General features: G+C 39.4%; 1 protein-coding gene across 7 annotated transcripts; it reads right to left on the reverse strand.

Moving 5' to 3' along the window:
- Positions 1 to 84: 84 nt before the first annotated feature.
- Positions 85 to 25,948, reverse strand: AGBL3 (AGBL carboxypeptidase 3). 7 transcript variants are annotated; one of them, XM_068668896.1, is made up of 16 exons: positions 25,823 to 25,948; positions 24,946 to 25,006; positions 23,478 to 23,660; positions 21,485 to 21,592; positions 18,630 to 18,768; positions 17,322 to 18,101; positions 15,360 to 15,522; positions 14,145 to 14,271; positions 13,490 to 13,584; positions 13,254 to 13,330; positions 12,069 to 12,135; positions 8,733 to 8,801; positions 7,537 to 7,594; positions 2,926 to 2,974; positions 1,504 to 1,712; positions 85 to 1,059 (listed from the first exon to the last, which is right to left on the reverse strand). In XM_068668896.1, exons 1-16 carry the CDS (start codon positions 25,847 to 25,849, stop codon positions 803 to 805), a joined length of 2,469 nt encoding a protein of 822 aa, XP_068524997.1. In that variant the 5' UTR covers positions 25,850 to 25,948; the 3' UTR covers positions 85 to 802. The 7 variants fall into 7 exon arrangements, 5 of the variants coding, with proteins under 5 accessions (XP_068524997.1, XP_068525000.1, XP_068524998.1 ...); XM_068668899.1 differs by having other exon boundaries at positions 23,478 to 23,632; positions 25,823 to 25,892; XR_011091865.1 differs by lacking the exon at positions 2,926 to 2,974 and having other exon boundaries at positions 923 to 1,059.
- Positions 25,949 to 26,383: the final 435 nt, after the last annotated feature.

Below are 26,383 nucleotides of genomic sequence, written 5' to 3' on the forward strand. Positions count from 1 at the left end.
AGGCAGAGTGAGGGAGGGAGCCTACTGAATCACTCAGTGGACAATCCTGAGAGCTACAAAACTTAAAGATGACAAAATCCAGTACCTGTTTAAAGAACTATATTTTTAATCTTATTTCATTTTCTCAGGTGTCCATACAGTACTATGCCCCCCCCAGATGACACAAACTATGCAGGCGTATGGCTGTAACAAATAGTCATACTGGTTTAGACCAAGGGGCCACCTACCACAGCACTCTGTCTCCAAGATGACTCTGTTTGGATGCCCAGGGGAGAGTAGGAATGGAACAAACATATACTTTTTCCAAGTACTCTCCTAGGTTCTTACTCTTGTCAGCTGAGGACATTTCCCAAGCCATATGTGGCTTGTCTATTTAAAAACTCTCAGTGGTCTATCTTTAAGGCACGTGTCCAACTGAATCCATTTTTGCATCCACATCCTTTAGCAAGGAGTTCCATGATTTGTGTACTGATTTTATGTCAAATGTTTCTGTGTGTAAAATTTATTTGGTTTGCTGGTGAAAAGGGAAATGATTTTCATGGCTTATGGCTCCACTTTCTCCACTATGATCAGGGGATGGTGACTTCTGCTGCTTGGTGAATAATCACTCTCCTGGTGAATATTAGGAAAACTTCCAAATAGAGTTAAAGGAAAAAAAAAAAAAGAAGGTGGAGGGTCATTAGCTATTTATACAGTTCCTTCTGGAAGTGGAGTCTGCCATACAGAAACAGTAGACATTGTTTAAGATAAATGTTACTTTGTTTTAGGAATTGTTTAAGCACACCAGATGGATGACACTCTTTCATGGGCCTTCATTGGCTGAAGAACTGGGACTCCAATACACATCCTGATATTTTGCAGCAGGTTGTCTGTTCTTTGCTTGAGGCAGTAAGGGCAGAGAGAACTGCAATGTGTTTTGTGCCTGGCAGGATTTACTCTTCCTACAGTTTACATCTTGGCTTGCTGTCCAGTTTTTCCTGAGTCTTTCGGGCTTTAAAGGGAGACTCTCCATTTTCCTTTCTTCTTTTTTGGAATTGCTCTTTGCAATACGATCATGACCTGAGCCAAAGAGGAGGAAAAAACAAACCCATATCAACTGCTAGTGAGTTACTAAGTGAAAAAAAAAGGTCATGACTTTGGTTTCCTTCACATGAAGCTGCTGTACTGTGGCACAAACATTTCTTTTACTAAAGGACAGCCACGGCATAATTCAAAAACTAGTATTAAAATATGGAAATTTCAGTCATAGGCACAAGACCTGTGTCTATTGCTCCAGCATTATGATATTCTACTGACTTACATGAAATGGTTATTTCCAACATTTCACATAATCAGATCATACATCCCTTCATGTCATGCTGATACATAAGACCAGCTGCAAACTGATGGCTAGAGCTGTCTTACAGCTTTCAGTATCTTGAGATAGCTAGACTAAGAAACCCACCTAACAGAAGTAAATCCTAATTGTTTGGTATTTTTAGAATACAACAATAACTGAGAAACCTTTTAAATATTGAAATGTCTTCTCTGAAGAGCTGGAGACACTTTTGCCATCGTGCTTCTTTGTCTTCTGGGAAATCAGATTAAAGCTGGATGAATGGAAACTTTCTCTTGTTGATAGGTTTATATCAGGCCACACACTTTTTCTTGACTTCTGTGGCACAGATGTATTTCTACCATTGCCTTCAGCATCATGGGTGAGTCTCTCTGGGCTAAAACACACAGAGGTCAGGACAGAAAATATTTTATCTACATACAAATTCATGACAAGATATTCATAAAGATAGCTGCTTAGAAGGGAAAATCATTACAGTCAAAATGGTCTGAAGCATTTGCTAAGAATCATATGAGAGAAAAAAACCCACCTTACTGTATTTCAAACTCCACAGAACCACAATTCCATCACAGTGCCTTGAGACTAGTGTCAGCATCATGTAGCTACCATCCCATTACCACCTCTGAGCCAGACAGAAGTACCCATTGTAGATTCAGAAGAGGGTTACTTTACCATTGTAGAAGTAAAGAAAGATACTGAAGACATTTCTTTTCTCTCTTACTAGGAGAAAGGCTATTATTTTCAAGTTTGTGTTAAAAAGTCTGAGCTGTAAGGTGCAAAGCAGATGTGTGAATTATTTAGTGTGAACAAATGAATATACCTTCTTCCACATGGTGTTTGTGGCAGGATCTGCTGCCATCTAACTAGCTAGTTAATTTCACTTTTTTCTGTTGCCCAACAAAAGCTAAGTGTACACTAAGCAAGACACAGAACATTTTATCCTATCAGTAGGTGGGTATTTATGAAAGTAGTCAACACTGCCAGTCTTACTGCCACAGGGTCTTACATGTCCCTATAAAAGTATTGCCTTTATGGTTCATTGCCAAATCACCAGAACCTCTAAGTGAAGGGAGTGCACTAGTAATGACCTAAGCACCAGCACCACAACAATATTGTGATTTTAAGTGCATCAGATAGCAAACCATAATAAAACCAGTACATGTCCCTTTAGACTACCTGTGTCACCTAGCCATGCTAGGCCTTTGTTTTCTCACTGCTTCTTACTAACAGAATGGCTCTATCATCCCTTCCTCAAGCAAAGCACCAGATCAGTGCCTGTGCCCCTGTGAGTCCAACAAAGCTGGGGAAGGGGGACCATGTGCCGAAGGAGGGAGTCCTGTAGATGGGCTAGAGGATGAAGGATTCTCTGAATGTTTAACATCGTCATTCACCGCAGTCTCCACCATGGGATGAAGTGGCCAAGGACCCCTGTCTTAATTTGTGAGTGGAAAAAAAAAAAAAAGATGCACAATGTCAGAGGAATATGGAAAAGGAAGAGACTGGAGTCTGAGAGAAAACAGGCTGGGAACATTCTGTCACTCTTGCTTTGTGAAAATGCTACAAGTTTGTAAAATATAGTACTCTCCTACCTGAAATCCTTTCCTACTTGTTTGGCAGAGGCTGCAATTGGCAATTTTACTGTAAAAAAGAAGAAAAAAATAAAAAATATCGAAACTGCATGTCATATCTCTGAGAAAAATAACAACACAATGAAACATCCAAATTTTGTCACAGCCAGTTCAGACTCAATGACTGGCTGAGGCTAGTAAGACTTGAATTAAGTAGAATTATAGTAAGCAGACATCTCTGGATATCAAGCCAGATGACTAAAATACAGACTGAGGATAGCCAGTTGGGGAGATTAGGACTTCCTTTGTATCGATCTGATTCCAACTCAGATCCCCACATCCAATTCTTTGTTGACAAACAAAGGCTATTTTGAGATAGAAACACTCCATACAACTCCCAGTGAAACTCTTCTACTATCCTTTAAACCATAAGTCAGGAAGTGAAGGTGCCAAAGGCAACAAGATGGTCTTGTTTTGGTAAGCATGCAGCTCTGCTCAAGAGCACGTCCTCAGTCCTTGTCTCTGCTCCAAGGCAGTGGGGCATTCAAATGGCACTGGACTAAATTCAGTCTTCAGAGCAGGGATTACGTGGAGGCTGGCAAGTCATGTAGCATCCTATGTTCTTTTGTGTTTCTCTTTTTCTGACTGCATGACTCTCTGGGTCAATCTCAATAAGTGTAGATGCTCTATTGGACCAGGAGAGAATAAAGGAAATCCACACCTGGAAAGAGTGGGGCTTAGAGAGTACCACAGGGAAGTGGCAGATGCACATTTGAATCCATTGAACTGAAGAAAAAAATAACAGCTGTCCTTCTTACTGGTAAACACCCTAATTTCTAGGCTACTGGAGGGGCTGACAGCTACCCATCCACTTCTGAAAGTGATGCACATGGTTGCACTGTGTGTGGGGTTCACTCTGGCAGAATCATAACAGACATCTCCAGTGCATGAGTACTATGTTGAACCACACTGGTCAAGCAGCACGGGTGGGAGTGGGACAGAAGAGGTGGTGTTATCCAGTTGAATTTCACAGGTGATATATGTTCATGAGCAGCTTATCTGCTGGTGTTCACTGCAGGATAGCTGGCTGTGTAAGAACAAGGTGCTCTGGGGCATGAGAAGTGCCAGAGTCCCAGCACCCTGGGAAGCTGAAAGCAGTGTTGCAGCCTCCAGCGTGGTGATGCCACTGTGTTTAGGCAGCAGCTGAACAGGGGTCCAGAGCAGGTGGAGTGAAAGTACCTGAGTCACAGCGACCTTTAGGCTAGAAATTGTTTCCTCTCAGGTACACGTAGAGCATCTGCCTTCACTATGCACCCTGCCAGTATTAACATTTCTTGAAGAACAGGGGGAGGGAGAAAAAGATTCTGAGATGTAAAGCGTTTTACAGGCTGTGAGACAGTACTTCAGTTCAGATCTAAAAACACAATAACAAAGTAAAAAGAGCCAAGATTTTTTTTTTCTTGTTTTCTAAGTAAGGCCAGTTCCAGGAAAACCTAGAAGCATGTGATATGTTTTATTTTTACCCTTGGGCATGCTACACAACAGCTAGGAACACAGCTGCAGCTGGGGAAGAAAGTCTCCCAAGACTGCAAAAACATTAGTCAGTACACAAGTTCTTTATCAGTTTCCTCTTTGCAGGCAAGCCCTAATAGCTATAATATTTAAATGTACTTAACAGAATGGGCGCTGCCTATCCCAGAAATCAATATTAATGCAATTATTTGTGCCCAAACTTAGAGGCTCAGAGAGAGAGTCACTTTTTACTTCCTCTCTCCCTCCATACCACAGGTGGCTCACGTGTCACCTTCCTAGAAACCCTTTCACTAACCAAGTATTTATTGGTTAGTTTTCTAGTTACCACAGGACTTTGTTTTTTCCTGGTTACGTTCTCTAAGACAAAAACAAAGTAGTCATAAAGTAGAATAGTTCTGGCTGTATGTGTGAAAAAACACGAGACAGCAATTTAGAAACAAGCACAAAGCTATTGCCAAAACATACTGCTACAGTATGACATTATTAGATTTTCAGCTTCCAAAGTGTGATATTATCATAGAATCACAGAATCATTAAGGTTGGAAAAGGCCTCCAAGATCATCTGATCCAACCGTCCCTCCACCACCAATGTCACCCACTAAACCACATCCCTAAGCACCATGTCCAACCTTTTCTTGAACACCCGCAGGGACGGTGACTCCACCACTTCCCTGGGCAACCTGTTCCAATGCCTAACTACTATTTCTGAGAAGAAATTTCTTCTAATTTCCAACCTAAACCTCCCCTGGTACAACTTCAGGCCATTCCCTCTAGTCTTATCGCTAGTTACCTGCGAGAAGAAGCTGACCCCCAGCAGGACCTTCATACATTATATGTATGAAGACTCTTTTGAGAATAAATTCCAGTATCCTTCATGTAGCCAGAGAATAAGTAATATGTATTCACATTCCCATGTTCAACTGATGTGTAATAGTTTCATATGAATCTATAAAACTCACAGCTTTATTTATTTTTTTTTGGTGTATGTGTGTGTCTTAATATAAATGCATATAATATCTATGACTACATCTCATCTAATCCTGGTCAAGGAATTCTACAATTCTGCTCTTGAAAATAATGGCTGAGGTACTGTTCTTTGTAATTTGCTGACATGACACCTAGAAATCATTTTAAAGCTCTTATTTCATTGAAAAGATTCCTTTTTCTTTTTGTAATCCTCAGAGTACTTATTTAACTGTAGGAGAGGTCAGAACTGGAGAGAAATGTATTATCTGCCAATAACATGAGCTGTAAGAATTAGGAAAAAAGAAGTGACTTGATGCTGTAATTAATACTGCTCAGAGATGTTTGTTGGAGTAAATTAAAAAAGACTAAAATAAATAAACGCTGACATGGCAATGTGGAGTGAGGACAGGCAGCCTCCTGTCCTGTTCAAGGCATTTCTACTTTGCTACTTTCTTCACAGATTAACTTGTTTTGTATATCTCTGAGTACTTGATGGTGGATTATTTCATGGCTCTTTAGGTAACTGAATCCCTGAATTATGACATTAAGCATAACAAATTTAATTGTTTTCCAATACTCTGTCCACAGCAACATTTTCAATTAAAACCCCAACAAAAACTCTACCAAACCCTATCCTTAAATTATTGGATTGAATAAAAGCTACATAAAAAGCTTTTAGGATATTCCAAGAAAGTTTGTTCGATGTGTTCCTTTGTAACAGACTGACGGGAAGGTACCTCACCCATCTCATGTGTATCAGCTTTCCTGTTTTCACATACTACATGTGGAATTTATTAAACATGCCTCTCTTCTCAGCATCTTTAATAGCTTTATCATTTGTTCTGAGCAATATCTCTAACAATGCAGTCCTACTGTTGTTAAAATGATCTTTTTTTCTTGATCTTTAAGAAAATTTTCACACTAAACTCAGATTTACCTGCTATATTTTTCTCATGTTTTTAATAACTCTCATTAATTTTACACTTCTAAAATTTATACTGGGTTATTTGTCCAGAGAAGGGCGACGAAGCTGGTGAGGGGCCTGGAGAACAAGTCCTACGAGGAGCGGCTGAGGGAGCTGGGCTTGTTCAGCCTGGAGAAGAGGAGGCTCAGGGGCGACCTTATCGCTCTCTACAGATACCTTAAAGGAGGCTGTGGCGAGGTGGGGGTTGGCCTGTTCTCCCACGTGCCTGGTGACAGGACGAGGGGGAATGGGCTTAAGTTGCGCCAGGGGAGTTTTAGGTTGAATCTTAGGAAGAACTTCTTTACCAAAAGGGTTGTTAGACATTGGAACAGGCTGCCCAGGGAAGTGGTGGAGTCACCATCCCTGGAAGTCTTTAAAAGACGTTTAGATGTAGAGCTTAGGGATATGGTTTAGTGGGGACTGTTGGCGTTAGGTCAGAGGTTGGACTCGATGATCTTGAGGTCTCTTCCAACCTAGAAATTCTGTGATTCTGTGATTCTGGGCTTCCATTTGTAATTTGTTAATATATTTATTTTTTTGCATGCCAAGGCATATTTACTGAACAAAAAAGGTGTATTTACTTAAGAGTATATTTTTTTATCGTACTGACATTTCAGAACAGTTTTGTTTATGACAAAAGACAAGCAAAACCAAAATCAAAATGTTATATTTCAATGATTGGATGTACTGTTGAGTATATGAAGTATCTTACACTGTTCTTGGGAATGAAGATTTTTTTTTTTTAATTTTGATTTAGTCTGGAGCATTGCTGCAACAAATGTTTTCTCTTCTAGTTTCTCTGTTCCAAATGAGCACATTATTACAAACGTGTGTCTCCTATTGCCAATAGTAGTACATATTTATTTGTTCAGTTCTCTGGAATTTGCCTCAAGTTCAGTTTTTCTCCAGTGAGCCTGTTCCCAAACAGTAAAGCCAAATGTAATTATGTGAAGACAGTTTAAAGGAAAGAAAAATTGGCTCTTCCAACTGCAGGGACGGAGTGAAATTACAGCCAATGAACTCTAATTATCTTTCTTGGAACGCTAAGTTTTCTGGAGTTTAGGATTATAGAAAGAAAAAAAAAAAAGAAAGACTAATTAAGATTTTAAGATTAAAAAAAAAAAAAACACAAACAAAACACAAAACCCACAAAACCAGATAATGTTTACCTTTTTCTACTGGGTCAGATTCCTGAAATATCTTATGTTGAGTTTCAGTGCCTGGCATCTGTGAGACACAACAGAAACATAAGCAAATTAGTAACAAGCAACAAAAGAATTAATGAGAAAAATGTATTATTAATGTCAACCTCTTTATGGCTTGTTCAGGGAGTATGCAACTAAGTTAGGACAGGAAAAGTTTGGTAAGGGTTCAATAATTAGTGGGAAAAGAGTTAATATGCAATAGGCTTTTTCTAGTAATTCAATATTTAGCCTGATTTCCAAGAGCTTGAAAACTCTGCAAATTGTGTTCACATTTCAAGTTTTTGGATGCTCAGCATTTAAAAAAAAAAAAAAAGTTAAATTCCTTTTAATGAAAGTAGGAACAAAACATTTGACTACATTGTTTCCACCTAGAATTCTTAGGTGTTTGTCAACTATAACAAGGCCCACATTTTCTAAATAGTTACATACAATGCTGAACAACAATAATGGAGAAGTGATATGTTTAAAAAAGATTAGATCTTATAACAATTATCCTGGTATTGGCACTTAAATAAAATTAATCCCATGGGGTAGTAGCTAGACCAGCTAATACATGCCGAGTACCACATCTGAACGGTATGAAGGGACATGACACAGTTTATGAATAATGCAAACACAAGTATTTCAGACCTGGGGCTTGGTAATAATCCTAAAGTTAATTGGGAAATTTATTGCCTGTTTTCCTAGAATTACCTTTCCCTTTCTTTTCTCTTTACAGCACTTTGTTAGATAGACAGGAAACCACAATAGAAAATGTTTTAATGGACTTGGCAAAAATTGTGTTTAAGAAGATTAGGAGTGATAGTGGTCCAGCCAAGGGAGTGATATACTAGTAGTTTTGGAGACGGAAGGGGAGCTGGTATAGTCTCCATATCCAAGGCATATTTCTTTAGAGAGAGATCTAAATGTATCAAATAATACATTCATGAGAGAATTTTATAATTTTTCCTGCCTCAGACTTGTTGATGCTAATACTTTCACATCTGCAGCACAAACTAGATACAATTGTCAAGAAAGAGAGATGGCTGTTCTGTATCAGTGACTTCTGGTGACAAAATTGTTATTCCAGAGTTACAGTGGTTGAAGTGTCATATATCATTGGTCTCTGTTAAAAAAAAACAAAAAAAAAACAAGTTTCCACCGGGATGAAAAATACTCACGTATTTGCTTTCATGATTTCTGTCCTTAGCAATACTGTTAAAATGATGTCCTGATGTTTTGTTGTCTTTCTGCACATAAAATAGTATGCAACCATTTTGATTAATTGGGGCGTATTATAGTTACAAAAAAAAAGAAGTTGTAAATAAACATGATAATCACAATGCCAGAATGAACATATGTAAGCAAGCTTCTCAAGACTGAATTCCTTATGCTGTTCTGCTCAGCAAATATTTACGAACCTGGACACAAACATGTCACGCTGACAAGGGACCTCACTTCCTCCTCAATTTGGGAGGTTTATTTTTAGTCTGGGAACCTGGAAAGGCAGGGTTTCTCAGTAGTATTAATTGCCACTGCTCTGCTTTTCCAGTGTTGGGCCTCCTGAAAAGAAAGACTGGCACAAAATACAAAAAGCTTGGGAAGCACTGGTCTATCATTGAACCAATGAAAACATTCATAAAGCAGCCAGCATTATAATGTATATGTACATAAAAAGAGTATTACCCATCAATATATTAATGTGACTTCTTTCCAAATGACAGTTTGCTTTCTCTAGGACACAGTAACAGTAACTATTTTACATCTGAAGGCCACAAAGTTTTCTAGGCTGAATGTTAACAGAGTGCAACTGAGGGCTATGTACAGCTCCAGCATGGATTTTTGTCAAATTTCTACTGTATCTGTGATATTCCATTATTCACCTTTCTCAAATGCCTTTAAGTACTTCTACAGGAAATCCATCAAGAACAGCAATGGAAATTTCTGTAAGTCTTTTGATCTAATAACCTTAAATTAGTCACTGAATAAGATCCATAAGGCAAAACATGCATAATCAATGGAAGGACAAAAGTAAGAAATTTATTGCAGGAATTGTGATGTACTATTCATTCAAACTCATTTGATAAAATGTTACTTTCTGACAGCATCTTGCTGTTGTTACAGTGCTAGCTGGATGTGTTTTTCTCCTATTATACATACAACAAAAGTGCTTCAATTTATCACGTGAGACATTAGTCTTTGTCTGTTTCAGTACAGAAATCACAGACGTGGACCTAGGGAAGGTCCACTTAGCCAACAGTTTTGCAATATGTACAGAACTGTTGTTCATAGGTATTGGCAGGCAAAACAATGGCAGCTGAATGACATTGTTTAGACTGAGTACAGACCCAGAAGCAATTAAGCTTTATTAAATATTCTTGTGAAACAACATTTACTAAATGTTCTTCTTGTTCTTGTTCTGTGTTTCTAGGAACACACCTGTCTTTCTTTGTTCTTTGATGTTTATTTTATGTTTACTACAAAGCAAGTCTACCAGGTTTAAAGACTAAGCTAAATGATGAGAAACAATACCCTAACTTTTTGCAGTGGTCTTCTCTGTGCTTGTCTGGGCTTCAGTTACCTAAAGTTGTGTTACACCCCTCCACTTCTTCTGAGTTTGAAAGTCCCTGAAATCACAGTTATCCAGTAGAGTTCCACATCTCTCATGTCACTGAGATAAATTTCATTATAGAGCTTTTAATTGCAATCCCTGAGATGCATACCATGCACAGGTGTTTTACAATAAGCAGTGATGAACTATGTGAGATTTATGCGGCAGCCAGCTCAACCTACAGCTTAGTGACAAACATCAGGCAAACTCGCATGCCTTGCCTAGTACGTGCCATGTATAGACCATAGGGAAACAGCACTCAAGAACATCAGAAAAAAAATGGAATCAAACCCACTCACTGGCATGGTGAGTCTTTTGACACATACAAGGCTATTTTTAGCCAATGTCATGGAAAGGCTCATAGTTTTAGGCACACTTTTCACACAGATCCGAGGTTGTCATACCCTACAAGCATAGGCATGCTGCCAGTCTGATGAGAGGAGGTAGGGCAACAAAATTATGAAGACCTGAGAAGTACCAGAAGGCCCAGGATACTTAGCACTAACCAGAAAATGCTGCTAACTTCAGAGCCCATTTAACATTTTCTTTCTAGAGTTTTCATGATTTCTTTTTCAATCCAGTGCTGGGAAATGCACCAATTTATCATTCACATATAAATAAACTGAATCCTAAAGGTAGCATTATAAGAACAAACAAGATAGAAGGTACACTAAGGAAAAAACGATCTCAATACTTCCCCCTCCTCTCTGTACTTTCACTAACCCTCTGCTATCAGTTACTGTGCTGTGAAGGAGATTTTTCACCCAACTCACTATGCGTTAGATGTCCTGTGACTAAAACACTCTTGGGAATAACATTAGTACTGGAAACTCTTGCTTGGTTCTTTTGCGTAGAACGGAACAGAGGCAGAAATTTCAAGCTGTGCGTAAACACTAGAAGTCAAAAGCACTTTCACAACTGCTACATCTGACCACATTTTTTTTTTCGATCTGTCGTTAACGAAAACTAAACTTAAAACTCCAAATCATGCAACTTGTCCATGAGCCCAGTCATCTGAAATGCTTATCAGCATGTTTTGAAAAGTGCTACAGGGTGTCACTTCGGTTTTATACATCCTTAAGTACTCAGTCTTGGTATTACGGTTTCCCCTTTTACTGTTGTTTATGGTATTTATGACATAAACAGGAAGTACCAATTTACAGGAACTATTATTGTTGGATAAGAAAATAATATACTCACAAAAGTGTGTTTTGCTTATCTGCAGCAAACATTTTGAGTATTATACCAATCACAGTCACCAAAGAAATAAACATAAAGTAAACAAGAATGAAGTAAAATTCAAGTAAAGTATATTTTATTTTTCCTGAAATAAGTAAATACATATTTCAGGAAAATAAAATGTCTCATTGTCTTCCAGTGAAAACACTGTAAAATCTGGGGCTAGATTTACCTACTAATTAGAAATAGGCAATGGGGCAGTCTTTTGCTGATAGCACTTAGCAGCAGAATGATAACATGCCTGTATGCATGACAAGAGAACTTCTGAACACTGAACTGAGTGCCTGCAAAGTATAGCTGACATCAGCATACAAATGTATACATTCTGTACTAAAAGCTGATGTCCTCCTCACCCTGATCGTATGTCTGCATGGAAGATCCTGGCTGGTAGATATCTGCCTTTCTTTGAAACTAAAACACCACCTTTTTTACAATTTGGGTTAAGCTATTAAATAATAGTATTGCTCTGCACTGTTCATTTGGACCTTATATCTACAGATTACACAAGTGCTTTATAATTATCAGCTACCTGATTAATTTGTTAATTATTATTCTCATCAACTGAATACCAAGCTTCTTCAAAATAGATCCTATTACACGCTAGTTATTCTTTCCTAGTGGCATTCAGGTCTGAGATGTAAACAGCTAAGAAAAATTCGTAGCATACCTTAGTGCCTAGTTTTTGCCCGTGTGCAGGAAGATCACAGGAGTCTGAGCTGTCAGAAGTTTGACTGCTGTGAAAGACGAGCATTGTTGTGTTTAATTTCTGAGTTTGGTAATTGCAAACTGTATTTTGCAGCAGTAATTTCAACCATTACCAGGTGTTTTCTGTAGTATCTCTAGTTGTAGCGATATGTTTTCTACATGCCTGTCTTCCAGATCCACATTTTAATTTTACGGCTAACCTACAGCTAGCTAACTTGCAAAAAGTGGGTGTCATCTTAGAGAAAGCTTGATTATTGGAAGAGATCTGATTTGTTGAGGTGGCATCTCCTTCTTCTACCCAGCTTTTTAGTTCTACTTCACATACCTTATCCCTCTCCTTCTAAATCCTCCCACAGAACGTCATTCTCTTTGTTCACAGATAGCCTTCTCTTAGTTGTCTGAGAATGCATTAGGATCTTGTGTCTTTCTTTATTTAGCACTTCTAGTACTAGTTGTGAAGCTCAGCTCTTAATTTTTATACCCTGTGCACCTCAAGTTAGATGAGATAGATCCAACCCATCAGTGTTTCCCCAGAAAAGAAATTTATTAAAGTTTTATTCCCAAAGAAATGTCCATAGGGCTACAGGTATAGCACATATATGCCCAGCTCACACAAATCACCTGCACAACTGATCATACTGTCACTCACAGTCAGTATTGGCACAGGAGGAGCTGATCATATTTAAGAACTGTATCATTTGGTTGTTGTACCTGAAATTACCCTGAAATTATAACCTTTGGCTAAATGGAATCACACTAGCACCTTCCACAGTAAGTGAAATTACATATACAAAAAACTAAAACAATAGACTCTGTATCACGGCTAGATTGCTCTGCAAAATCTAAGGTGGAAAAAAAAATTACTCGAGTGATGCAACAGATCAAGCTCTGCACCAATGCAGTTTATTTTCTCCTCAGGAGGGGCACCTTGGGTGGATACAGAGCTCTATTTCCAATCATTAAGGTTTGCATATGGGGTTTGTATATACATATATATATATATATATATAACAAAGGACTGTTAAATTAAGAAGCGTGAATATTAAAAATCTAATGTTAATAACACTTCTAACATTTACTTGGCACTCTTTACACAGTGTGGAGAACACGCAATAAATTGTGGTATATCTTTATAGTTCTAAGTTACCTGGAATCCCAGTATATATCAGAATTGAGGACTTCAGGTTTCACCTTAGTTTGCTGTCTCACTACTTTCTCTTGTTCCTTCAGGCACAGATAATAAGACACACCACATATTTAGTTGACTGCTTTAATGAAAGGCATTATCAAATTTACTATTACTGTAACCCTATTAAGTATTATGTTTTGTCACAGTAGGATAAACAGAGGCAGGAGAAAAGGCCTAGGAGGGAATTTCCTTACCTCATTATGAACAGAGTAGTTCAAGAGAGCATCACAGAAATGCTGTCCTATTGACTCTAAGTCTTTCATATCAAAATGGGTGCTTTGTCTCCAGCCTACAACATCAATAGGAGCAAGTCAGAAATAGAAATGTCAGTAATCCTGCTGACTGTGAGCTGTGGTATTTCAGGATGGTGGCTGACTGCAAACTCTTCACTGACAAATGCCAGAAAGGTCTATGACTGCCAGAGTTTATACACATAGCATTACAGATCACTGTTCTGCCCATACGGACAAATCTATCCGCTCAGAGTGGATTAACTATGCATTATATTACTTTCAGTACCAACGGTATTTCTTTTTATTGAGGATTTTCTTCACGATAACTGATTCCCATACAACTATTTTAGTTACTACTTTGAATTTGCCATTCATTAATATTGTTGCTTCATGGTAGATATGTAATAATGCCGGTGGTGGCCTGAAAGGTCACCAGGTGCATGCTGTAGGGTTTATTTATTTTTTCAAATCTTATCTTCAATCATCATTCATTTCTAACCAATAAGACAGAACACCAGCAAGAGTTGGTACCTTAAGCTACCACTTTCCCTGAAAAAGCAAAAGTAAAGGTCTTGTATGATGATTCCTACTGAATAGCTACAGGGAATTGTCTCACCCAACTTAGAGCCACAAATAGAGGCTTCCAAAGTGTAGCTGTTGTTGATGCCCATCTTCCACATTACAACTCGACCTGTACCTTCTTTGCTCTTTCGTACTCTGAAACGGCAGTCTGGGAATGAGAACTCAAAAGACAGGTACACTATTAGCCTTTGACGTAAATAGGAGGATGCAAGAATTTCATTTTAACCCTGCAAATATTTTTATATCCTATCTACCAGGAAAATAATTGTGAGTTTTCACTCTACCTTATTTGAATATTGCACAATATAGTTCAGGACAATCACTGTTATTACTGGAATAACGGAGATATAGGTGAAACAACTGAATAGTCCTTCAACCAGAAGTTTAATTTACTTTAGGGATTTCTGGGACTTCTGCACTTATTTTTTACATGGCTGTACTTACCCTTTCTAAATCTTATAAGACTGCTGAACAGGTGAGTTACCACAAATCTTGCTATATACCAATGTGTATATTTACTAAAAAATCAGAACAGTTTTCTTGTGAGTTAACAGATCAACAGCTTAATGTAACAGATCTGGAGCTCACAACCACCTTACTATCACTGATATCTGAGGAAAACAGCATTAGCTGCAAGTATGCAGTGAAATCTAGTAGGTTAGCTTGTGTGTTGTTTTATTATTGAACGTTTACCACCTTTCTGGTTCAAAAGAAGCTTACTCCAGTTAGATTTTGCTGGAAAATTACACATTTTAATACTAATAATTTCCTCCTTTTTTTTTTTTTTCCAAATGTAAATATCTTACAAAAACATGGTGATTTTAACGCAATTCTCAACAGAAAACAATTCAAAAAGATTCAGCCTAGAGATTTTTTTCCTCTTTAGCTTCTTATTTACTTGATTGTTTTTAGTTTTACTATATATTACAAAGCTGGACTTTATGTATAAGTAATATTTAATGTTATTTTTTCAAATTGTTAAAATAATGTTACTTTGATATTCCGTTTTTCATTCTGTTAAAAATGTTAACTTTGTGACCCAATTCAGCACAACACATGTTGGGGTACTGGAACTTCAAAGGAGTCAAAATTTCATTTTTCTAACATTTCCAGTTTTAGCCAACTGAAGATTATTTTACTAGGTGAAGTGCAGTCTCTAAGTTGATATGATACCTTAGAAAAAACTTAGGGATCACAGTTAGTGTTTGAAATTTCAAGTGAATAATTTTCTGGTCTGGCATTTGCTTACCTTATCTGGGCAATTCTTGCTCAGCAAGAGAGGAAAGGCACGTGGCTGCAAGTACGGTGCTTTTGGTTGCTGCTCTCTCTCACAACCATACATGAAGACATTTTGTTTTCTGTTGTGACCATGGATGTCACAATACAGAAAAATGTCACGTTTCTCCATCACTCTGTAATATGGAACAACACAGAATACTTTGCTAACAAGCGTGATTCTTTTTTTCCACCTCAGAAGTACTAGTTTGAGCTAACATGATACAGTGAAGCTCATTTTTAATCTAAAGTGCAAGAAATTAATAGGAGTTTTCTATTCTGAGTGCTAAGTTTAACATTCAGAATGCTAAATTAGAGGCAGACTGCTCAGCTCCTCCAGGATCAAACACTTGTCACTGCACAGAAATACAGACATGACTGTACACATCAGCAATCTTTGTCCATCTGTTCATAAGCTTTCACAGCTTAGCTCTATCTTCATGAATTCCAGAGCTAGGCACCATCTTTTAAAATCACAGATTTATTTATTTATTTATTTGCATATAATTTCTTCAATCTGCTACTGTGCAGTGGCTGCATAGTGTTTATGGTATTTATTTTTCCACAGTCTTTTCTCTTCCTCTTTCTTTCCCCTTTTTTCTAGCCTCTAACTCTCAGGTTCAGTTATATGCATCCACCTCTGTGGATGTGCAGCATGTTGTACAGCTGAAACCCCCTGTTCTTATCTGCTGTTCTTTTGCTGTGGTACATATGATGAGTAATACATGTTGTACAATTACAAGACTGAAGCATAAGTGGCTCAGAATGATGTAGTGAATACTCTTTCCCTTATTCAAGCTGGAGTCACAATTTTTATGATGTGCCAAGACTCTATAGCGTGTTATCACTAAACTAGCTTTTTAAAATAAAATCTGTAGGTGGATATATCGGGGTTTAGCAACCCCCAACCCTGATATCCAATTCCTGTTGAAGCAGAGTCCTACACAGAAGATGCCATGGCACTACAGTGTGTCAGCTGGGGCTCTGCTCTGGGCAGGAGTTAGAAATCCATGGAAGAGCTAAGACGGAAGCAATAATAAATTTATCTGTCTGACTCGGCTGACTCTGAATCTGAAGGCAAGAAGCACTTCAGCACACCTAATTTATTTAATTACAGGGCACTGTAATTAAATGTGCAGGCTGTTTTAATACAGTAAGACAGAGAAATTCTCATGGAAAAGAACAAGAGGGACAGGCTCATCTCCTTTAAGTGAGGGATATACATGCTGAAATATATACTTAAAAGAACACTGATCTTATTTAAAACAGTCTGTTTTAAATGGTGCTGGATGGAAAGCATTAAATATACTAATTCTGACTCTTTTTTTTTTTCTTTTTTTTCCACAAGGGTCTATTTGTGTCAGTTTGTTACAGAAGTTAAAACAAAAAAAATACTAGCTAAGTTTTCTTGCTGAAGATTTACTTTAATATCTGAAGATTTAATTTTATATCTGGAGTATTTATGTCTATGTGACTTTGGTCTGCCTAAGAAATAAAACATATTTATAGTAAAACATACAGCAAACTTGACAGTCTTTTCTGTCAAATAGACAGCTGGGATCTATTCTTAACCTAAATTCATTCAGGGACATGGTTTCATGCCAGAAAAGAAAATGAGGACTTTGATAAGAAGATCTTGGCAGAGGATAATGGGGAGAAATGTGGTGAAAAAGCTTTGATGAGAACTCTCACTTTGGAGATACAGGTTGTAACCAGGAAGGGGGAAACATGTTACAGCAAAGCCTACAGAACACCAGATTAAAAAATAGCCCTCTATGAAATACAACTGAAGGGAAACTAAATAGTCAGAAATGCTTGGGTACACTCCAAAGATATAAATAATACCAGAACAATAAGTGACAGAGAGAAGTCATGCTAAGTGAGAGACACTGGAAAGGAAAATCATCTATTTAAGAGGGAAAGAAAATGAGGTTACCTTCTGATCATGTTTCGGGTATACCAGATGGAAGGATAACATTTCTTCACCTTGCATTTGTATTTGCGGTTCAAGTCCTTTCCTGTTAAAGAGCAGCGATGATTTCCCACAATCACACCATCTGGATTTAACATTGGCACCACTTTGAAGACAAAAGTGTCCCGGAGCCGTTGAGCTTTGTGTGAATTGCCAAGAATGTAATCCAGAAGTCCCTTCATTATCCAGGAACTGTTGGTTTCTCCTGGATGCACTCTTGCAGTTAGTATCACAGCCTTCCTCTTTGTGTCGTTGCCACTTTCAGGAGGGTTGGTGATAGTTAGGACATACACTATGTTTCCTGCCAGGGAACGGCACAAGATGCGAATCTTGCAGAACTTGGACTTCTCTGGATCTTTAGAGATGTCCACCAGGTACTCCTGCAGGTTGGAGTAGGTGTAAGGATAGCAGTGGGCAAAATAGCAGGTGTCTCTGTCATGAGGAAACTGGAACGTCCAAGTGAGTGAGAAATACCGACGTCCACCTTCGCCCACATCATTTTTATAATACTTGATTTCATTTCCTGTCCTTCGCCAGCCAACATTGTGCTTCTTAGCATCAGCTTCTGAGTACAACAGTGGCCGCAAACCATGTTTATACAGGCTGTTACGCTTGGTAAAGTTGACAATAGTGAAGCGATACGGCATCCCTGCCTGAGTATTGCTGACTTGGAAGTAGTACCACTGTGTGTGTCTGCTCGTGTAGAGGTCGGTGCGCAGGGTCAGCTGGTACTCAAAGTCATTACTGGTAGGCAAAAGAAGGCAAACAGTTGTGATGCTGGTTAGCACTGCAGCATGACACAATGTCAAGTAATGTAGGCTGCCATGAAGAAGTACTCTGTGGTGAACCAGGTGCAAATCTTGCAGATTTATGCTGTCATAAATTAAAGCCTACAAAGCTGCCAGGAAAAGATGCCCAACTGCTCTGAGTGTGTCAATAATGCAACTGCTGTCTTCCTCAGGACTTCTAATAATGACTAGGACTTCTAAAAAAGTTCTCTATGCGATGTTTGAAAAGGAGGTGCTGAAGAAAAGCTGTGTGAATTTCGGTGGGTGATTATTACCTACAGAAATCATTCAGTGCTATAAAATGGCTATCAGATCATTTCATGTGAAGGTTAGCTGGAACAACTTTTGAAGCTTATTCAGTTAGTGTAAAACAAATGACAAACCCAGAGAAACACAACCTGCTCAGAAACCAGTAGCATGCTGCAGGCAATAACAACTCAGATAATAACTGTTGTAATGAAAGAAGGAAAGGCTATAAACTTACACTTTAACCACCTTCTGCAAATTCCCACTCTCAAACCGTGCTTCAAAGATGAGTGTGTTGTCCAGTTTCTGATGGAGGACCTGCTTCATGGGGCACAGACCTCTCAGTTGGGAATACATGAAGCAGGATGCTGTGTTAGCTAGTGGAAAGAGTTGAACAAATGTCTTCAGTTTTTGTCTGAGCCAATTTTAGGGAATACGTACAACCTTACAAAAAATTCTTCTAGAAACAGACAACTGCATGTAGCTGAGCTTCAACACATACTTTAAGTAAGCATAAAAGAAATGACTTGGAAGATTTTGCTGCCTATTCCCAGCATTTTGGCCAGCCTAAAATCTGACTGTCTTGGAGGTGCGTTTGTGTCTCTGTGTGAGCTTAGGGCAATTCATATTCTGCACTTAGGCAAAGCAACTGAATTAGGTGGAAGGACTCAAAAGACTCAGCTTCTCCAGGTCTTTTCACCAGTCACACAGATAAGTTCTCTCCTCAGAAACTGTATGTAGCTGACAACTGTTGCCATCAGTTTATTTTTAAATCTCTGTATTGAAATCTTCTAGTGTAGAAGCAAAAAGATGACCCAGACCCAGCAGCAGTTAGTTTCATATTGTAAGTGATGTTTTCACATCACATTTAGCATACAATTTGAGCCCAGATTTCCTTTTGCTCTGTTCTGCTACCTTTTCCACTGTTCTTCTGATGAGAGGCTCACCGAGGTATTACTCAACTTTTTACTACAACCTTCATTACTGTTGTTCATTAAAAACCAGAACTGGTAGATCAGCAAATTTTCTGGCTGTGAAGTTATTTAGGTTCCAGAATACTCTTTGCATAATTTTATTGGTAAAGGATCCTCTCATCCTCTCTTTACAGAACTAAAGAAATAATTATTTCTAATGCTTTTTTTTTTTTTTTTGCCTTTCTCTGCATTGATGCTCTACGTAGTGGCAAAGCTTTTGCCCCCAAGTTGTAGAAAAATTGGGTAATCAAAGCTTCTTGCTACCTGTGGGTACCTCCAAGCTGTACCCACAAAATAAGAGAAAGAAAACACATCTCCTCTGCTGAAAGCCAGGAGCCCAGAGATCCTGCTGCAGAACTCAGCATCATGGTGCTGGTGATTCTGTCCTGACTCACAGAGCATGAGCTGTACTCTCCTGTAGTTTTAGAAAAGCTCTGACAATGACTCGGAGAAGTTATTCAAAACTGAGATTGCTATAGGACATTTTTTCATTCACTCATTTGCTGTTGCCATACACAAAAGATGTAATATTCATTGTCTTGCTCTTGGTGATCTAAGTTACTACAGATCCATAGAGTTTTTCATTAGAAGAATTTTGAGTTGTCTATCATGGTATTTTGATTTTTTATTTTTTTCACGAGGGTCACCACTGGATTGTATTTTTCTCTCCTAAATTAGATTTTAGGAGGGCCTGCAGGAACTCAGAAGCAGGTAGTTCTTTGCATTGCAGCTCCCGTTGAAGTCAAATTCAGTGGGAATCAGGAGAGTGCAGCTGCTGCCTCCCTAAGGATACTATGGCTCATGACATGCCAGTCAAAGTAGCACTCACATTGTAAATCTGTGTAAGGTATCTCTGCCCTACCCTACAGATGTCCTCTGTACAGAGGATGTTAGGGTTTTAAAAATTATGTTTATTGCTATATAGTTTAGATAGCAAAGCTACCAACCTGGGGGTTTCTGTCCCAGAAAGTGGGAAGTTACATTTTTAAAGACTGACAAGTAATAAATTTTAACAGAAATCACTGTCCTTGTTTTCAAAAAGGCGGGATACAGGGATTCAGAGTGTTCCTCTACACCTTATACCTTACAGTAGGTTAGCAGGTCTGGTTGCAGAGGACAGAAGTTCTTTCCCAGACACACAACAGTTACCAGTTTTCCTGGTCAGAAGTATGACTTAATTCAGGTGGAGGATTACCACATGGAGCAACCTACTAGTGATGGGTAATATTCCCATTCCGCAGAGATAGCAAATTTCCAGATAAGCATTGTTTCAAAATACTGGTACTTTTTAGCATATTGCAAGCCTTTACCAGGCATGTTGACCTCAAGAATGATGTCAGCATCCTTTCAGTTTTGCACATCTGAAAATGTTGTGGCCACAGCTAGTTATCCTAGAATTGCAAAACTATTATTATCCCTTCTTATCTATGCACAAGTGGCCCAGGGCCAAAATCAACAACCACCAGAAGCTCCAAGTTCACTCAAGGCAATTGTATCAACTTAGTAAACATAGGGGAAAAAAAAATAAAAATAAATAAACCTCTGTTAATCAACAGGTGATGGTGAAGTAGGGCAACCAACCCCCTTCATTTCTGTCCAGTTAATCCTTGCCAGACTGTGGTGCCTGTAATTAAGCACTGATCCAGTCTGGTCAGGTTTTGTTTATAAGTCTTGGCTAAACATTTGTTGCAGACAGGGTAATAAAATTTCTCCCAATGCAGACTTTAGTGGTGATCCTGTAGTTGTAGAGCTCTCATCTTTTTTACTTTCTCTTTTGGTTGGATGTTAAGTAACCTTTCTCCACTCATACTTTTTAAGCAACACATTTCAGCTGCTTCGTGCTGTCATTCACTGAGAACAATGACTTGAACTGAGCTGGTCTTCTGAGTTTATTAGCAGCATGAGCAGAACATATGGCTGATAAGACTGCTGTGTAACTAATTTTATTCCTTATCTATAGGAAAAGGATTTATTGCCAACTGCTTAAAAATAACAACATAAAATCATACTGATTTCATTAGGCTTTGAATTAGGTTGATTAAGAAGCTAAAACATTGGCATCAAAGAAGGTGCTTCATCTACCTACAGCTGACAGCAACATTTTTCAAGGTGTTCTCACCTTCTTCTCCAAGATAAACCACAGTGCCTTTGTCAGGAGGTTGGTATGGCGGCATCATCTCCAAACCTGTTGGAGTGTACATTGGCTCAGGGGTAGTGGGTATCCAATCTGAAAAATACACAGATTAACTATGAGCAGGAAGATTGTATTAGAGTCTACAAAGTATGAAGAACACAATGAAAAGCAGTTCACTCTGCTTACTCTGGTTATACATAAGGGAATAGGCAGCCCCCATTATGAACGTCATTTTTTTGATCTGTGAACAAATCTCCACTATAACTCTAAATAGAAAGATGTATCAGTCTGTGCACGGGCTAACTTCTGCTGTGCAAACCTACCTCCATTCTTTGTACAGCTTGTTTGCCCAGCAGTTACTCAGAATTCCTGTACTGCTCTCTCTAAGCACATGGTACCATTAAGAAAACAGAAGCTCCAGCTACAGAGTGAAGTCACTGATTGCTGGCCACAGAGACACTGCATGGCTACAACAAAGTGCCTCCCTGCAAATCGCAGGACATTCACCTGGCATGTCAAAGAACTGTTTGTTGAACCCTGACTGATGGTACATTGTGACAGTTGGCATTTCCTTCCTGCAATACTCACAGCGGTCTCATCTCATTCCATTGAATATATTCTATTTTCATAGACAACAGAATAAAGTCATAGATGTCTCAGTCCCACCTCTCTGCATTTCTGATTTCTACTAATTACTTCCAAATCACAATTGTTTGTATTTATAAAGCACAGGAACTGGTCAAGTCTTCATCATCTCCTAGTAGGTTCGCAGTATGACTTCTGTACACACTGCATAAAAGCAGTTATTAGTTGGCATTCATATGTTTACGGTTATATAACCATATATGGTTATAACCATGGTTATAATATATGGTTATATGACCATATATGGTTATATGGTTATGGTCATGGTTATGGTTATATAACCCTGAAAACACTGACATTGCTAGTAACAGGCCATACAATTTGTATTGAGTTTGCAAGACCTCTGGACTGAAGATAGGCTTAATCTGTCTGAACTTTTCTTATCTGTTTGCAGCTTTGTTTCACTTAGTTTAGCTGTGACAGTAATCTCTCTAACGGACCAGGTACATGGCTAATGTGCTTTACTATTGTTTATTTTTGTGTAGTATTTTGTGGGCTTATACAGACAACAGAAACAAGCAGTTACTCTGCGCATATCGAGATATTTGCAACTCTGACAGAATTATGTAGCGTGCGAAATACAGGTCTGGTCCAGTAGCAGACAGAGGCTTTGGGAAATAAAAGCCTGGTCCAATAACAGGCTTTGAGAAGTGGCGATGCAGGATGTGGTACAGGAGTACTGTCACAGGATGGTAATGGACAGGGCACAAGTTTGGCACTGGAGACCCTATGGCTATAAACAGCTCTCCTATTGTCACCTGAAGAAATGCAGACTTGGAGCTTGACAAAACTCATTTTAGGGACAACAAGGAGAACAATGAAATAATATCTAACAAATGTAAAGGATACCATATAAACTGAATTCAGATCTAACATGGAGCTGCAGACCAACACAAAAGGGAAAGGTGTAAGAGCAAGCAATCAAACATATAAAAATGACCCCCAAAGTCATTTGGTTCCCAGAGTAAGGAAGAAGATATCATCAATATGAACATCATATTTCTCCCAGCAAAGGACTCCAGGGGGTGACAGTTCACAACAAGCAACCCCTCCCCTCCACCAGAATGTAACCTCTGGAATGAAACCACTGACCTGAGGACCTAGAGGAGCAGTGGGAAGGGGAGCTAGAAAAGGATGTGAGTTAAGCATATGTACGAAAATTTTAGCTGCACCACTATTCTTTCTTCTTCTGTAGCAATTAGATCTGAACTAACAGTGATTTCTCTCTTAAGATCTCAGTCATACTAACAAGAAATTCTTGGCTGTATTTATATGTAAGGTGTGCTTCCCCTTTGCCCACAAGCAAGATTTTGAGCATACCACAGTAACTTACCAATGTGCTCAATTCTGTCCCTGATGACTTTACATTGGTTTGGCCAGTACACCTGGGAAAACTGACCTACAGGTGGTAAGTCAGATGGCTTTGACAGCTCCTGAAGGTGGGGAACCTCTGCCTCCGAATCAAATGGTAACAGAATCTGTTTTGCCCTTGGAAAAAGATCAGCACAAACAGAATCTGTAAGAAAGCGAAAGAACCCTCACATCAGTCTCTGTTGTTCTTTCAAGTGGAAACAGGCTGCACAAATTATCTACATGAAATTAACATAACTAAGCATGGCGCAATAAAATTACATCCCAGTGAAACGTAAATGCAATGTTCTAGCCTAGAAATCACACTGAATTTAAAAGTAGCATTGAATGAACAGTTAATTCATTAAACCACAGAGCACTGTAGCAAGAAATAGCTTATGTGGGTTCCTGTAGAAAATGATGACACCCGTTATTATTACTGCTTTTATTACTAGCATATTATGGTAAGGCCTACAGTCTCAATGCCTAAGCCCAAATCTGTACAGTACAATATTACACAAATACAGAACAAAGCTTATTCCTATAAAACTTATCAAACAGTGTATTCAATAACGAGATAGTACTGGCTAGCATGACAGGAGAGAGAACAATCTGATGGTATCGAGAATTTTGTACATCTCCAGAGACATTTGGAAGAGGTTGGGGGAGCTGGGAGCTTTTACTTGTCCACAAGGAACCCTGCCAAGTCATAAGAAGCCACATGAATGAAAACATGACAGGCAGAGAAAGGGTTTTGATAAAAAACTAGTAATTTGGAGATTGGGACTGGTACTGTGCACTGACCACTACACTGGCCAAAGTCAATTACTTGTCTTTGTCATTGGTAGGAAAAGATCCCCTTTCAAAGCTTTCCCTCTGTCCTTACTACTGCCCACTTTGAACAGTCCAAAAGACAGGAGTTTGGTTTCATGGAAATTTTATTCTTTTAAATTTGTTTTGGGTCTGAATCAGATACCAGCACCCACAGGACTTATTTTAGCAGAAAACAAAACAAACAAAACAAAACAAACAAACTAATCAGCTTAGATCTGGTTTCTAGAACTACTTCTCCTCACAACAAACAAGAACACCGTAACAAACAACAGCTCTTCACTGCAAGGATCCAAGTGTAGATGATACTACATGTGAAATGCACATGAACTGAAAACAAAACTTCTGAACCGATCTTTAAACTCTAGTTAGTACTTAACTTTAATGGATAACTGGCTACTAAAATACCAAATCAGTGCTTGGTGATCAAGAGCATGCTGCAGGATGGGACCGAGATAATCACGCACCTAGGTCAAGAGCCATGAAGTGTGACTAGACCTAGCTCCAATTTAATTTACAGCTTGACAGTTATATGCTTACCGATACCTGTTCTGTTCCCCCTTCTTACCCACAGTGGTCTTACAGTGAAAATGTAGGGAAATAACAAAAAGGGTCCTAACCTGTGTGGACTGCACACTGCTGACTATCTTCTGCCACAAAGGAGTTATGGGAGTCCTCATCCTAAAAAAACAACAAACAAACAATCAAACAAACAAAAACACACAAAAATCAACCTAACTTAAAATCAGAAGTCTGTAGCAGGACAGCTTGCTTCTTCTTATTTTCAGAGAGAAGAGCTACCTCTGCTTTGGTTTACTTTATTTATGGCTTGAAAAATAATTAGGCCAAGTCTGCATAGTCCTTCACAGTGCCATTATTCTTGGCTGCCTCTCACAGGAGACATGCTTTGACTTAGCCAGTTTCCCCAGTGCCTCTCTTGTGTGGTACTGGTATTCATACTGTTGGGTGAAAAGGTAGAAGAGAGAACTAACATAAGACAAAAATGTCTGGTTTTCAGCTACATTAGCCATCCCTCTGATCCAGCTCATCATACAAGTCCGCTAACATAAGAGCAGGAGAGGCAATGGAAACCAATAGCAGCGGTCCTTTTGGTGGCAATGCAGTATATGCCACAATAATCCCAAAGCAATAATGACTGGGACAGGGAAATGAAGAACTTGATAATCAGTAAATAGAGGTTTAACACTTGGCAAAAATTAAACAGGAACCACTCTGCATCCAGGCTGCTCATGGACCATGAGAAGCAATCAGCAACCCCGGGTTAAATTTGAAGCATATTGGCAAGGCAACCCAGGGACAACAGTGTTTGTCCTCTTTTCTGTGCTTAACATAGCGTTTATTTCATGTTCTTTCATGTCGTCGCTGTCACGACAGCGCAGCAGTCGCGACACAGCAGAGCTCGGAGCGGCGGCGCCCGCCACTTCTGGAGCAGCCGCAGGACCCTGCGTGCCCGTCCTCCACGCGGGGTGCCCTTGCCTGCTGCTGCTCCGGGCCTCCTGACATGCTCGCGGGGCGCGGCCGCCGCCTCCCACCCCCTGTCGCCCCTCACGCCCCGCTGCCCGCTCCCCGCACGGCCGCGGCCGGGGCCCGGCCCGGGGGCGGCGCTTCCCCGGCCCCGCTGCCATGGCAACCGCGCCGCCTCTCGCGAGAGTTCGGCGCCGAGCGGGGCTGCCCTAAGATGGCGGCGCCGGATCGCCGCCTGGCGGTGGCTGGGTGGGGATGCTGAGGAGCCCGTTCCGGCACCTCGCGGGGCTGTGCGTGGAAAAGGGAGGTTTTTGGGGCATTACCCTCTGCCCTGCACGTCAAGGGGCATAATCAGCATGAAATACTGCAATAAAGTAAATTCAGTGTTTGCACATCTCGCACATGCATGTCAAGTCAACAGCTTATGTCTCAGTGTCGTGCTAACTGCAGTGCCTATAAAAGTCTCCGAGAAAGGAGATTTGAGCCATCGTGTCTTCCTGCTTATAACGAGTGAAAACTGTTTAACATACGATAAGCACATCTAGCGTGCTACTGTGGGCACCAAGAAAACCA

This window comes from Anas acuta, chromosome 1, assembly GCF_963932015.1.
Source record: "Anas acuta chromosome 1, bAnaAcu1.1, whole genome shotgun sequence".
NCBI classification, from domain to species: Eukaryota; Metazoa; Chordata; class Aves; order Anseriformes; family Anatidae; genus Anas; species Anas acuta.